At 52.4% G+C, this 13854-nt stretch overlaps 1 protein-coding gene across 3 annotated transcripts in view; it reads right to left on the bottom strand.

Annotated features, from left to right (window-relative positions):
* COLQ (collagen like tail subunit of asymmetric acetylcholinesterase) overlaps positions 1-13854 on the bottom strand; it is a 69201-nt gene that overhangs the window by 744 nt on the left and 54603 nt on the right. For all 3 annotated transcript variants that reach the window (XM_068545881.1, XM_068545883.1, XM_068545882.1), the window contains 5 exons: positions 10394-10499; positions 4310-4449; positions 2954-3073; positions 2498-2618; positions 1031-1133 (listed from right to left, as the gene is read on the bottom strand). In XM_068545881.1, the coding sequence (XP_068401982.1) occupies positions 1031-1133; positions 2498-2618; positions 2954-3073; positions 4310-4449; positions 10394-10499 (590 nt within the window). The remainder of the gene's footprint in view (positions 1-1030; positions 1134-2497; positions 2619-2953; positions 3074-4309; positions 4450-10393; positions 10500-13854) is intronic.

Genomic DNA, 13854 nt, shown 5'->3' with positions numbered 1-13854 from the left:
GGGCAGTGCACACAGACACACAGATGCAGTGGGGTCCTGGCCCAGCCTACAGTGCTTGGAGTTTGGGGTTTGAGCTCCCCCAGCCTGGTTTGATTTGTTGCTCTGCGTTTGGGGGTGGACATTGAGGAGACCCCCTTGGAGGAGAGAGACAGGCCTTGTGTCTGTCCCCCAGCCCTGCCGAGGGCCTGGGTCCAAGCCTACAGAGGAGTGGGGCGGAGGGAACGGCTGGACAGATGGACTCCTGAGGAACCAGGGATCCACTCTGGGGCCAAGGGAGAAGCAGGATGTGGACTGGGAGAGGAGCGGCCTCCCTACCTTCCCTACAAGCTATGCAACTCTGGTCCTGTGAGGACTGGGGGAACGGAGCCCAGGAGACCCCATTCTGGGCATGGGATCGTGCCTCACAGGGCAGAGGCCCTCAGCGGGCTTGGGAGATGTCCTCGTGGAGGCCAGGACACTCAGGATACTGAGCCACATGAACACCCACTGAGGGGTCTCAGAAACAACTGCAGGGGGTGCTTGAAGGGAAGACTACATTCCTGGGGTTTTCTGGGAGGAGCTTGGAGCCACCAAAGTTAGATACTAAGGCTGGTGGGATCTCATGTGTACCCACAGGCCTGCCCGGTGGTTCCAGAGAATTCAGGTTACAGATGCTTAGATTCTCTGAAATGCCCAGATACCTCCCCCCTCCACTGGCCCCCCTCCGGGGCAGGCCCACTCCCAGGAGACCAGTGTGGTCACGGGAGCAACGGGGGATGGAGCTGCTCATCCAGGGGCCACAATGAGCTGCAGCCCGGGGCCCAGGCGGAGCTGGGGGCGGGCGACTGCTCTGAGTGGTGTGTGGGTTTCTGTGTTTAGCACTGTCCCCCCACGAGAGCAGGGACCATGCATGTGTTCTGTGTCACCATACCTCAGAGTCCAGAAAGCCCCAGGAACACAGGAGGCATTCAGGAATATTTGTGAAGGAAAGAGGAATAGGCAGGAGGGAGGGAGGCCGGGGTGTGGTCTCAGCCCGCGAGGTGGTCCTTACCCGGGGAGATAGGTCTCGCAGGTCAGGTGGCCGAAGTCAAAGCCGTCACAGTCCTCCACGCCCCTGTGCCGGTGACCATCTCCACAGTAGGCCCGGCGACAGCCTGAGGGGACACAGGAGGTGAAGCCCTGAGAGGGGGGTGGGGGACAGCCTGACGGGACCATGTGGCCTGAAGGAGCCCCCCCCACCCCACAGAGCCTGAACCCTCCTGCAGGGATGTCCACAAAGCTTCAGACCCCAATGCCACGGGAGGACAGTTTCCGTCGCAGGACCACCGTGGGTTCCCGCGAGGTAAGGGTAGGGAGACGGGGAGCACCGGGCACGTCACAGCCTTGGTGGCACTTGTCTGTCTGCAGGGAGCTTCCTGCGTCCCTCGGGAACCAGACCGTCTTCCACGGGGTCTCTGCTCTCACACGAGGGGAGGGGCCAGGAGTACGAACCCACCCTCATTTTTACAGGGCTTTGAGACCCTATTAGTTCCTTCCTGCTGTGTCACCTCCACGAGGGGCAGGGGGACTCCAGGCAGAGCCAGCATCCTAGGAATCACCGCCCAGGAACTGTCGCGGGAAGTGCAGCTACGCGGAGAGAACCAGTCGCTTCATCCTGCGCCTGCCCCTGCGCGCTCTCATCCTCCTCTGAGCTCCTTGCTGGCGAGGAACCCGCCTTTGCACCTACACGTCCCCAGCCCCGGCTTCTCACAGCAGGACTTTAAAAATAATGCAGTGAAGGGATGTCGAGCCCTCACGGCACCCAGACAACCGATGCGCACGTCAGCTCGCAGAATCTCACAGAATCTAAAGGCTTGAGCGTTCCGTGCGGTCGTACCCATTTTTCAGTTGGGGAAAGTGAGGCCCTCCATCACCCCACTCACCGTGTGGCCTCCTCTCTGAGCCTGAGGGTGACTCAGTGGCTTCCAGAGCCTGCGTCCGAACTCTATCTGAATCTAAAGCTCATGCTTTCCACCTCACCTCCTGCTTTTGTCACTTGATTTTTTTAAAAAAAAGAAGAAAGAAAAGCAACGCTTCAGCCCTATGCTGCCTGCCTGTCCCGGTAGCATCCATAAGTCTGAAGGTAGCCCAGCCGCCCGATCCCCCAAAACAGAGCTCTGCTATGAGGACTCTGTCTGCTAAAAGTGAGTCCTGATTCAGATTCTTGCCTTCTCCCGTCTGCCTCTCAGTCCTGCATCACCTTTATCTTTTGATAAGAATTTGGATTAGAACGTGGGTTTCGCCAAGAAGTAGGATTCAAAAGAAAGGGAGGGCCCGGTGGCTTCTCTGGGGCCAAGATCCTTGACAGCAACCCCATCGCCATGCTTGGACGGTGGGAGGGCTCACGTTTGGCCTGAGTGGGGAGGGTCGTCCCCCCAGCAGCCCAGCTCTGGCTCTAGAACTGTCCCAAACCAGCACAGCTGGTGTCCGGGGCTTGGCCTGACCCCACGCGGCGGCGATTCAAGCTGGGGCCACTCACGGATGCAGTCGTCACCCACATCGCCGTTCCCGTCATCACACTCCTCCCCCGGCTGCAGGACCCCGTCCCCGCAGGAGCTGCGGTGGTCTACAGGGTAGTCCACAGGGTAGAAAGGCGTCAGCTGGCCAGAGAAACACAGCACGGTTACTGGTACAGTGGGACAGGTAGCCGGGCACAGGGGACAGAGGCTCTGGGCGGGGGCAGGGCAGTGGGGGAAGGGCACTCCTCCCCTGTAGCCAGAGCTCTGTGGTTGGCAGGAAGGCTGTGCGGGGCTGGGAGCCTGTCTGGAGCCTTGGCCCAGAGCAGAGCTCCATGTGGGGAGCCGGGGCATGGACAACTCTCAGAGGCGGGCTGAGGGAGGGCGCTCAGACTTCCATGGAAAGCTCTGCGCCAGGCCTCTCCTTCCTTTGGAGATGCGTCCCTCTGCTGATGGGGTGTGTGCTGAGTGCCCAGTACCTGGATGGGGAGCCAGCCAAGGCTGTCCTTGAAGTACAGAGACCTCTGGTCTCTGCGGAAGGCAATGGCATTTTGGGTGTTCAATCTCTCAAGCTCTTCCTGGTTGTTGACCACAAATATCTGCCAGAGGAAACATTGGTGAGGATTCCAGGAAACACTTCTACGGAGGGCGGGGGAAGAGCCAGAGGAGGAAACAGTCCCTGACCTTGGGCTGGTGATCAGTGAGAAGGGGGGTTTGCTTTTACACTCCTGCATCCCTCCTGAAGTGGGGACCAATGTCTTGATTCCCACATCGTCCCAATCCAGTTCCTAATGTCTGAGTTTGAAATAAAAATATCTACCATGGTTTAAAATTTATAACATTTAAAATGTTACAAAGATTTGGGGACTTCCCTGGTGGTCCAGTGGTTAAGAATCCGCCTTCCAATGCAGGGGACGCAGGTTTGATCCCTGTTTGGGGAACTAGGATCCCACATGCCGTGGGGCAAGTAAGCCTGCGCGCCGCAACGAAGATCCCGTGTGCCGCAACGAAGATCCCACGTGCCGCAACTAAGACTCGATACGGCCAAATAAATAAATAAATAAATGTTTTTAAAAAAATGTTACAAAGACATAAATAAAAAGGTGATGTCATCTAATCAAGTAATTCAACATCTGGAAATGATTCTTAACAAAAATCCTATACTCGAAGTATTCATTACAGTGTTATTTATATCAGGGAAAAGCTTGGGAGCACCTGATACATATCTGACAATTGGGCTCTGGTTAAATAAAGCACAGCACAGCCACATGATGGACAGAGTATTACGTACCCATTCAAATTATGAATTGATGTCCAGGTTTACTTTAAAATAATCTAAGGTAGGTAGGCTGTCGTAAGCGTAAAAAGGAAACAAGATTAGCCGGGAGTTGATAATTGTTGAACTTGGGTAAAGAGTACAAAGAGGTTCCTTACACTATTTGTTCTGCTTTTGTATTTATTTGAATTTTCTAGAATTTTTTTTTTTTCTTAAAAAAGACAAAGAAGGGAATTCCCTGGCAGTCCGGTGGTTAGGACTCCGCGCTCTCACTGCCAAGGCCTGGGTTCAATCCCTGGTCAGGGAACTAAGATCCTGCAAGACGTACGGCACAGCCAAAAAAAAAAAAAAGACAAAGAAAATACTCCAAAATAGACCCGCAACCTTGGTTTTCTTCTTTTGATTTTCCCTTATTTTCCAATTTCCTATAACGAGCTTGTGCCCAGTATAACGGAGGAAATAAGTTTTACTAAAAGGCTTTTACAAAGCCCGGGGAGCATCAGTCATGTGAAGAGTCCTGAGGGATGACCACCCCAGATTCCGCCCAGAAGAGCCTTACCACAGGAACTCGTGGGGAACTGGGCCCATATGCAGACTCCCCGTAGGAAGGGTTATTCACATTCATGGGAGGGCCACAAAGACATCTTCCTGGAGGCCCGGGAAATCCTCTTTCCCCTTTGGGTCCCATTACAAGGTGTCCTAGGAAGCAACAGACTGCTGTTACTAGCAAAGGAAGAGGAAACCAAACAGCCCAGGGAGGTGTCAGCAATCTTCACGACAGAAAGAAGTTTGAACTCCACAGTGTTTCAGGGAGGCCTGGAGGAGAGGTCCAGAGAGACATTTCTGGTCCAAGGTGTGGGTCCCTTAACCACACTGGGTGTGGCAGCACCTTTCCCAACCCTCTTCCTCCCTTCCCTCTCTCTATACTTTAGAGACCAGACAGATGGGCATTCTACTTCCCAGACCCCCTTGCTCCTGGAGGTGACCATGTGCCACAGTGTCAGCCAATGTAAGATCCGTGGTGGGAGAAGGGTGAGTGTCTGGGGAAGTCTATCCTGATAAGGGAGAAGCATAGCTGGAGGGAGACACAGCTTCCTCCTTCTTCCTGTCTGGAAGACAGACAAGATGTCTGGTGCTGCAGCAGCTGTGCTGCAACAATGAAGTAACAAGTGTGAGAAGAGAAGCCAGATCGCAGGGAAGACCAGGGCCTCATGGGGCCTGGGGCCCTGAGAGTGAGACCTAGAGGCTGAACCAAAGCCAGCCTCTGTCCACCTCTGGACTTCTTTGTTGTAGGAGGGAAACAATCCCTATTTATGTTTAGACCATTATCAATGGGGACTTCTTCCTGATGAGTGCATTGATGGCTGATAACTTTCATTATTTTTTTACTCATTTTATTTTGTTCTTATGTATAGGAATTTAACAAAGGGATTTCTGAATGTGGGTTTCTTTGATTTCTTCTGGAAGAAATGGAACGTTTGAAAATGCTCAGCCTATTTGTTCTTACCTGATGCTGAAAAAAGTGTCCGGAAAAGATATGATCAGGAAATTCACTCCCTGAAAGGTGGGAGGCCTACTAGGGTAGTAGTTCTCACCTTGACTTGTAAAGGCCCTGATGCCCAGGCCACATTCCAGACCAATTCCATCAGGACTGCTGAGAATGGAACACAGGCATCCGTGCTTTTCAAAGCTCTCACAAGTGAGCACCGAGGTTGAGAGCCGTTGGTCTCGGGAAATGGTCTTTGCACAAAACCCCCCACCAGACTATCCTCCTCTTCACCCACCATCCCTCCCTTCCCAGGCGCCTCCTGGCTCACTCCTGATCGGGGTTCATACATCACTTCCTCAGGGAAGCCTTTCTGAAGCCTCACACTCCATCCTGTTCACACTGAGTACAGTTTCTTAGTTCCCCCAGCCTTTTCCTCCTGGCACTTATCTCTGTGATTCTATTCACTGTGAGATTATCCAGGCCAGCTGGATCTCCCCCAGGAGAATGTCAGCTCCACAAAGGCAGGTGGATGCCTGTTTTCACTCACCAGGACGTGGCACAAAGTAGGGGCAGAGTACATGTTTGATAACTGAATGAATGAATGCAGACTAACTGGAAAGGGAAGGTCTTCAGAAAAGACTAGAGGTCCCACTCCGGCTGGCAGAAAAGTGCTAGAGCCAGAGCCACCAACAGGGAGAGAAGAAAGAGAGGAAAAGATGGGCACCGAAAACAGAAATAAGTAAGTACCCCTCCTGCTGGGAAAATAACGGGGAGCTTGGAGATCAGCCAGTCATTGGTTTCAGGTTGTATTACTGTATCGAGGACAGTCAGCAATTGGGGACATGGTTTGCAGATCCCACAAGGGTGGGGAAAAAATGACCCTGGGGAGAGAGGTCTGGTCAGAACCCCGAGGAAGCAGCTGCAGCTGGAGGAGGAGACCCCAGCGGGAATGCCCACACCCTGAGCCTTCCTGAGCCAGTGGACAGACATGTCCAAGATGGGAATGCTGCCAGCCTGCCGGGAAGGGAGGCTTGCCAGCATCTTAACCAAGTTATGGTCGCTCGTTCTAACAAGAAATACAAATACAATCTGGGAGGGACGCCAGTCTCATGCTTGGAGGGACAGAGACCCCACCAGCTCAGGAATGTTCTGGGGAGTTAACCAAGGACGGGAGAGCATGGGAGCCGCCTTCCAGCAGGCTCTGTGACCGCCAACTTCTCCTCCAGAACCACAGCCTCAGAGAGACTCAGGAGTTTGTCCCATTATCCAGCTAATTAGTGGTGAGGCTGAGATTTGAGTTCATGTTTGACTTAACACTATGCCATTCAAAAGACACGTGTCCAGGAATACTGATGCTCGCAGGAAGCTGGCAATTCCCAGGTACCACAATGATTCATTTATGCCCTGTCTGGGGTCAGGAAGGACTCAGCCAAATTTGTAATCTGGTTATTGCAAATTACATCCTAAAGGCATTTTGCCGTTGTTCCCTCCCCCGTCCCCAGCCCCTCCTTCTTGGTTAACTTGGGTAATGAGAAGCTCCTGCCCCCCCCCACCTCCCCAGAATCGTCCCGCCCCCCCAGCACCAGGCACCAGAAGCAGAGGTGGCCTCCAGATAGGATGACAGGATGTGGCAGGGAGCCTGCTTCCTGCCCCCCTTCCCCCCCGCCACCATTTCCCTGCCGCTTCCTCCCAGCTGTCCAAGGGCATCCGTTACCCCTGCCTGCTTCCTGCCAGGCGGCACTGAAGGGCACAGCAACCCAAACTTCCCCAACTCAGCCCCTCGGAGCTTGTCCAGAAGGCAGCCTCTCCCCATTCCCCGGCAGCTGGAGGACCCAGCTCTCCATCTTTGCTAAGGGAGCCTCCCATCGCCACTGGCCGCTGCAGTGGGAGCAGGTCCGAGGGGTAACCTGGGAGAAGGCAGAGGAACCATGGAGTCGTCTCCATGTCACCCCCATCCCACTCTGCCCCTGCAGAAGCTGCACGGCTACGTGGGAGGGTCTCGGGACCAGGAGTCACAGACCAATTCTGGACCAGGAGTGGCCACCAGTCGGCTCTGTGACCTTGGGGAATCTTTGTGATTTCTGAGGCTCAAAGTTCCCATCTATAAAGAGAGGGATGGACCAGACCAGGCAGTTTAACCTGGGGCCCACAGAGCCTGAGGATATCCCAAGATGGATCGGGGGCAGGGGGTCTGGAGCTCTGGGAAGCAGTGAGCAGAATCTTGGCTGTAGGTAGACACATTTTTTTCCCGAGAGTGGAACTTTTATCAGGCTCTCAAAGGTAGTCTCAGAAATCGCTTTGGAGGCCTGTTCCAACTCCTGAAGATGATCCAACGGGTCCCGGGCACAGGAAGGTCTCTTGTAAACTCCTCCCTCTCCTTCTCTACCCATCCCCCCAAAAACATTTCTAAAGAGCAGGATTCCTGCCCCATTTTCTTCAGCAGCCTCACTCTGGGAGGTTCCCCAGAAGGGAAATGACCCAAAGGAAGGCACAGGGAGGGGACATCAGTCAAGGAGCTGGCCCGCATCCTGCTTGGCTGCCATGCAATAATCCAGGTGGGACAGCCCGAGAGTCAAAGTAGACCAGGCGTGTGAGCACCTGCAGGGGCCAGCCCCACGCACCCCACCTGCCCGGTGCCATGAGGATGCAAAGCTGACTTGGCCAAGACCCTGCCTCAAGGACCTGCCATCTAGAAGGAAGAGGAAACACATCTGCAGAAAACAGTTAACAGTGGAGGGGCCGTAGCAGATGCAACGTGGGACTGGGGCCCAAGGGAAGGAGAGTCATCCCGTTAGGGACCAAGAAGGCCTTATTGAAGGAAGGAGAGGAGTTGGCGGGGTGGACCAGAGCAGCGGTCCCCAACGCTTTTGGCGCCAGGGACCGGTTTCCTGGAAGACAATTTTTCCACGGATCGGGGGCGAGGGGGTGGTGGGGATGGTCCAGGCGGTAATGCGAGCGATGGGGAGCGGCAGATGAAGCTTCGCTCGCTTGCCACTCACCTCCTGCTCTGCGGCCTGGCTCCTAACAGGCCTGGGGGTTGGGGACCCCTGGACCAGAGGATGACGGGAACACTATTTCAGACCATGTGGACCCAGAGGGACTGTAGGAATATGGTCCAGCTCAGCAGACAGCAGAGTCCACTGGAGGGCAGAGGGCACTGAGGCTGGGATCTGGCAGAGGATGGGGTGGTAGAGAGGGAAGGGGGTGGGCATACCAGGCTGAAAGACAAGGTGCTAGGGGACCAAGGAGAGAAAATAGGATTACGCTGGCCCTGCTACAGGGATGGGGGTGGCAAGACAAAACAGTGGGCATCTGAGGGAGTGCTGAGGGTCTCCAGGCCCTGCCCTTCTCACCCCACCCCAGGCCCTAGGAGGGAACCGGGATTCAAGTCAGATATACACAGTGAGACCAGTGAGGTCTTAGTTTGCTGAGGACGCCCCCCAACCGCACGCCTCCTGGCTATTCCTCAGTTTTGTGAGCTCCTAAATACCCCAGGGGTCCAGAGCATCTCTTCCATAAGGCAAAACCCAGGCTTCAGGCCGCGCTCCCGGTCTCTGGGGTTGGCAGCTCAGGGTCATGGGCTCAAGTGGAACGTTATGCGTCTGAACCAAGGAGGGAAAGGACTGGCTGGAAGAAACTTCATCCAGATCATCCAGTCAATGCAGGGAAACAGGGTCTGGGCACGGACACAGGGCCTGAGCTGCATCTCAATCTAGCTCCCCTAACAGAAATAAGGGTGGCAGGATAACTCGTCACAGTCATTGATGTTTGTTCTTCCGTTATTTTTTCCTTCCCGACTTCAAGGAGGTGGCAAGACTTGGTGCTTTCTTGCTCTTGCTGAGAAACAGGTACTGTTTGAAGACTTCTGCCTTCTGTTCTCAAAAGAGAAAAGCTCCTAAGGGGGCGGCGCTGTATGAGGAGTGTGAGAAGGGAGGGGCTGGAGGACAGAAAAGGAGGGATCACCCCAGATGTGGGAGGACGGGGACCCCCAAATCCTGAAGGAGAGCCAAGGTCTCAGGAGGAACGGCTGTGGGGCCTTCCTGGGAAGGTTGAACCTTGGGGACCAGGATTCTCAGGCTTGGAGATGATCTGATAACCAAGCCTGGCGTGAGGCAGGTGGTCACATGTCTGACCGTGTGGCCTTGGGCAACAGGTACTTCAGAGGTGAATGGGGCAGATGAAGGGCTGGAGGGACCTCCCGTGATGTTTATCTGCCATAACTCCCCAGGATCTTTGCCCCACGGTTCTGTGGCAGCTGAAGAAGTGGAGAGAACCCCATTAATGCCTGAGATTGAATTTCCCTGGCATCCTAGCAGGTTGGAGTCTCAGAGCAAGTTTTCATTTGGTTTAAAGGATTAACAGAATGACATTTCTTGACCTTCCCATGATGTGGTTGTAAACACTTCCCCACAGTGGGGAAAAGTGCACTTTGGGATTTTTAAATGCCTTCATTTTCTTAAGAAAAGAATTAGAATAAAAATTTTGATTCCTTTCGTATAACTGAGGACAAAGAATCTTGCACAGTCAGTAAACAGTATTCTTGGACCTAGAGATGCTGTGTTTATATAGATGATGTGCTATGAAGGCCTTCCTTTGAGCTGACAAACTAAATAAAAGGCTTAGCTCCTCAAATTAAACAAGGTAAAACAAGGTAGCAGTGTACCTGTACCCTCTTCAATGGTAGACTCTCATTCCTTTGTAGTGATTTCTTTCTATATTCGATGCAAATCTGTAAGGACTCTTTTATAACACTGTGTAAGACAGAAAAATTTGCAATGTCATCTTTACTTCTAGGTTTAAGAGCATTGCTTGGAGCCATGAAACGTTTTTCTAGAAAAGGGTGTTAGTTGATGAAATACTTGCCTGTTATTTTTCACTTAAAGTGTAAATGACATCACCAATGTGATTTTTTTTTTCTTTTTCACTCCTCTATTTGTTCTCCAAAGTGCAAAAACAAAGCCAGAATAGTGTTTATCTCTCTCGTGTAAAATTTGAATGGGCCTAATTGTGGATAAATTAGAAATATATTGAAATGCTTCAGGCATTTTCCAACTCAGAACACAAGGCAGGCCTCTGCTGACATTTCCCTGTGCTCTCTGGGAGGCTGGCCAGGAGGGCAACAGTGTGGATCAGGTGAAGCAGTGTAGCTCTTACCTGCAGACGGGGGACCTGGGGGGCCTGGGGCGCCCGGACGGCCAGGTTGACCAGAAGGCCCAGGTTTGCCTGGTGGGCCCATAATTCCACTATCTCCCTTCTGCCCCTGACAGAGAGAAAGGCAGAGCCCGTTATAAGAGCAGGACATGGCAAACCTCCTCCCCCATTCATCTCTAAATTAGGGACCACCTTGCACTTTGGAGCAGGGGGGAGGATGCAGTCCCAGAGGTCCCAGAGGGACCAGCAAGCTCCTAAAAACCTCAGGGCAAGTGACATTTGAGACAGTGATGGATGCATGTTTATAGACATTACTTTTTTTAAAAAAATTGAAGTATAGTTGATTTACAATATTGTGTTAGTTTCAGGTGTACATCGTATTGATTTGGTGGGGTTTTTTGGAGATTATATTCCATTATAGGTCATTACAAAATACTGAGTATAGTTCCCTGTGTTACACAGTAAATCCTTGCTGCTTATCTATTTTATGTATACTAGTGTGTATCTGTTAATCCCATACCCCTAATATGCCCCTCCCCCCCATCCCTCTCCCCTCTGGTAACAGTAAATTTGTTTTCTACAGACATCACTTCTTGCTCTGTCCTAGACACATAGCACCCGACAGCGAATAGGAACCAATCCAAACCACACCCCTCACTGGGCAGGTGAGGAAAGAAAGGCTCAGGAAAGAGCAGGGATTTAGGCCAGTCACCTGGCATCAGGCCTCTGCCTGCTCATCAGGACAATTTCTGTTTCAGCACAAGAGCTGTTCCCGCCCCGTGGCCTCCCGCTGCTCTCAGGATAAAGACCCAGCTCCTTACTGCAGCCTCCACAGCCCTGCACGGCCAGGCTTTCCACGCGTGTCCAAGCCTTTTGGCGTTTTTGGTCTTCAACAACACCATGCCTTTTCTTTCCCTTCTCAAGACTCTTCTCTCGGCCCCAAACCCCTCTTCCTACCCTTCTGCCTAGTTAACTCCCTCCCATCCTTCAGCTCCCAGCTAAAATACAGTTGCGGCAAAGCCTTCCTTGACCTTGCCTGACCAAGTCAGTTCTCCCTGTCATAGGCCTCTTTCCTTCACGGCCTTTATCCCTGATCATAACTACCATTGTTTGTGTGGTCATTTCCTCTGTGTCTCTCCAGGAGACAGAAGCTCCCTGCGGGCCAGAATCTGTTTTGTTCACCTCCTTTCCCCAGACCAAATGGGGAAGGAGGAGAAGCTGAACACACAAAGCGGATGTAGTTTGTTGGCTCTAGGTCGAGAGATCTGGGTTTTCATCTTGGCCATGAGACCCTGGGTAACTCACGTTGTTGCTCTGTGCCTCAGTTTTCTCATCTGTGAAATGGGGCCAGGCAATATACATCTGCACAGGCTTGCTGTGAGGCTAACAGAGATCTCAAAGGTGAAAAAGTGGTTTGCACAGAATCAAGGGCTTTGTGGGCCAAGCTGATTATCATAGCAATTGGCTTGGTTTCACCTTTTTTCCACAGTTAGAAAAGTCCTGATTCTTAACGAGAGGCACACCTGCAGGTATAGTCTTTCCACACAGCATGTCCTCTTTGCTGTCTGCTCTGGGAGGGTTAAGAGCTCCCCCCAGAGCTGCCCTTAGGAATGACCCCAGAAACCAAGGCTGGCACACCTGTAGATCCTTCGCCCAAGCCATTGGCTAACTGTCCACTCTTGCCCGGGGCCCGACCAGGATGGTGACTGGTACCTGATGGCTTTGGCCTGGTCCCCTTCATACCCTCGTGCTGTGGCTACCTTACCCACCTAATGAAATGTAACCTTCCCCAAGCCTGGGGAACAGGCAGGCCGGGCACGCCTTTCACCACCATGTGATGTGTGACCTTCTGCCTTGTCAACATGGCCCTGGGGGCTCTCTCGGCAATGTCCAAGGAGTTCTTAAACACTTAATGCGGGATCGTGAGGTCAGAGTTTGTCTCCAGTTCCACCCTCACGGAGGGAGTCTTAAGCCTTGCCTTAGCTTCCGTGAGGCAACCAAGATGGGTCCCAGATGGCAAAGGAAGTCACACCGTCTTAATATAGCCACAGCGAAGGCTTGTTTTTCTAAGAGCCACATCAGCTGGCTCTGAGCACAGGAAGTGCCACAGCTTGAAGGAGCTGGAAGCGCTCCTTGTTCTGACCTCAGCGGTAATCAGATATTCTGCTGCTCAGTCATCTATTCAGAAGAGCCCCGTCCCTGTGAGCAGGACTCACTGAGCAGCGCTTTCCAGGAAAAGCATTCTTTATTCCTTTACTGCCACCAAGTCTGGTGATTCCCGTCAAGGAAGTTGTGTCTCCGCGACTGAAGATCTGTGTGATAAAGTCAAGAGCTGCTGTCCTGGGTCTGCCCGGAGGCCAGGCCTGAAGCAGGAGGGTGATGTGAAGATTGCTGTGGGGAAGCTGGTCTCAGGTCTCCAGGTTCTAACCCTGCTTGGAAGCTGGCTTGGCTGGGGGTCCTGGGTGGTCAGGCCACTTCCCTGGCCCCTGGTTTTCTGGTGACTACATGCAGGGTATTGGGTCGGTGGTCTCTAAAGTCCTTCTGGATCTGAAGTTCTTACTCCTGGATCCCCTTCCAGATTTCTGATTCCAGGATTTGGGTTGACTTTCCATAACCTCCAGAGACTCTTAGCAACATGGCTCAACAAACACTCTGTATGTAAGACTCTACTAGGCAATTAATTCATGAGAAAAAGAAAGTACCATGGCCCGCTCCCAAGGCTGACGAGTCCAGCCTCGGCTGGAGCACAGTCGGGTGTCTATGACGTCTTTGGAGGAAGATGAGCTCATTTCCCTAACTTCTCTGAGCTCCCAGATGTGGTTCTGGTGTCGTTTTTAAGATTACTCCGACAGAATCATTCTCAACAGGGTCAAGAAAGAGCCTTCCTGGCTTCGGCCCTAACCAGGACAAGACAAACACTGCCCAAGAAAAGAACTAGATGACAGAAGCCAACCGGCTTCTCGAACCCCAAGCGTAACGCATTCTGGATGGAACGCAGCAGTAGTGGAGAGAACGATTTTTTTGAAAAGATTTTTCCATTTTTTCTTCTTTTTCCGAGCCTAGTTTTTTGGAAATTGGTATCTGTGGCATCATTGTGAAGCCACCCACGGCCATGCCACCAACTGTAAATCTTTAAAAATTAAACTGGAACATTGTGACTTCAAAAGTCATCATGGAAGCTGATTCATCAGGTTGGAGTCTATGTCCTTCCTAAGTTCATTTCGAAAAGACCAGAATTGGCTTTGTAGTGTTACCGTGGTTCTGAATCCCGGTGCACATTAGATTCATGTGGGGCTTTATAAACAACAACAACCTACGCTGCAGCCCCAGTTGTATCAGAGTCTTTGGGAAGTAAGGCCTCAACATTGGGGAAGAGGAGAGGCACACTTGGGACCACCACCAGTGCACCCGGGGCAGGGAATCTGTATTTAATCGGCCCCCAAGATGATTCTGATGGAAGCTAG

Source organism: Eschrichtius robustus, chromosome 6 (genome assembly GCF_028021215.1).
Source record: "Eschrichtius robustus isolate mEscRob2 chromosome 6, mEscRob2.pri, whole genome shotgun sequence".
Taxonomy (NCBI): domain Eukaryota; kingdom Metazoa; phylum Chordata; class Mammalia; order Artiodactyla; family Eschrichtiidae; genus Eschrichtius; species Eschrichtius robustus.
The sequence above is the reverse complement of the archived record's forward strand: the minus strand, read 5'-3'. Positions and strand labels throughout refer to the sequence as shown.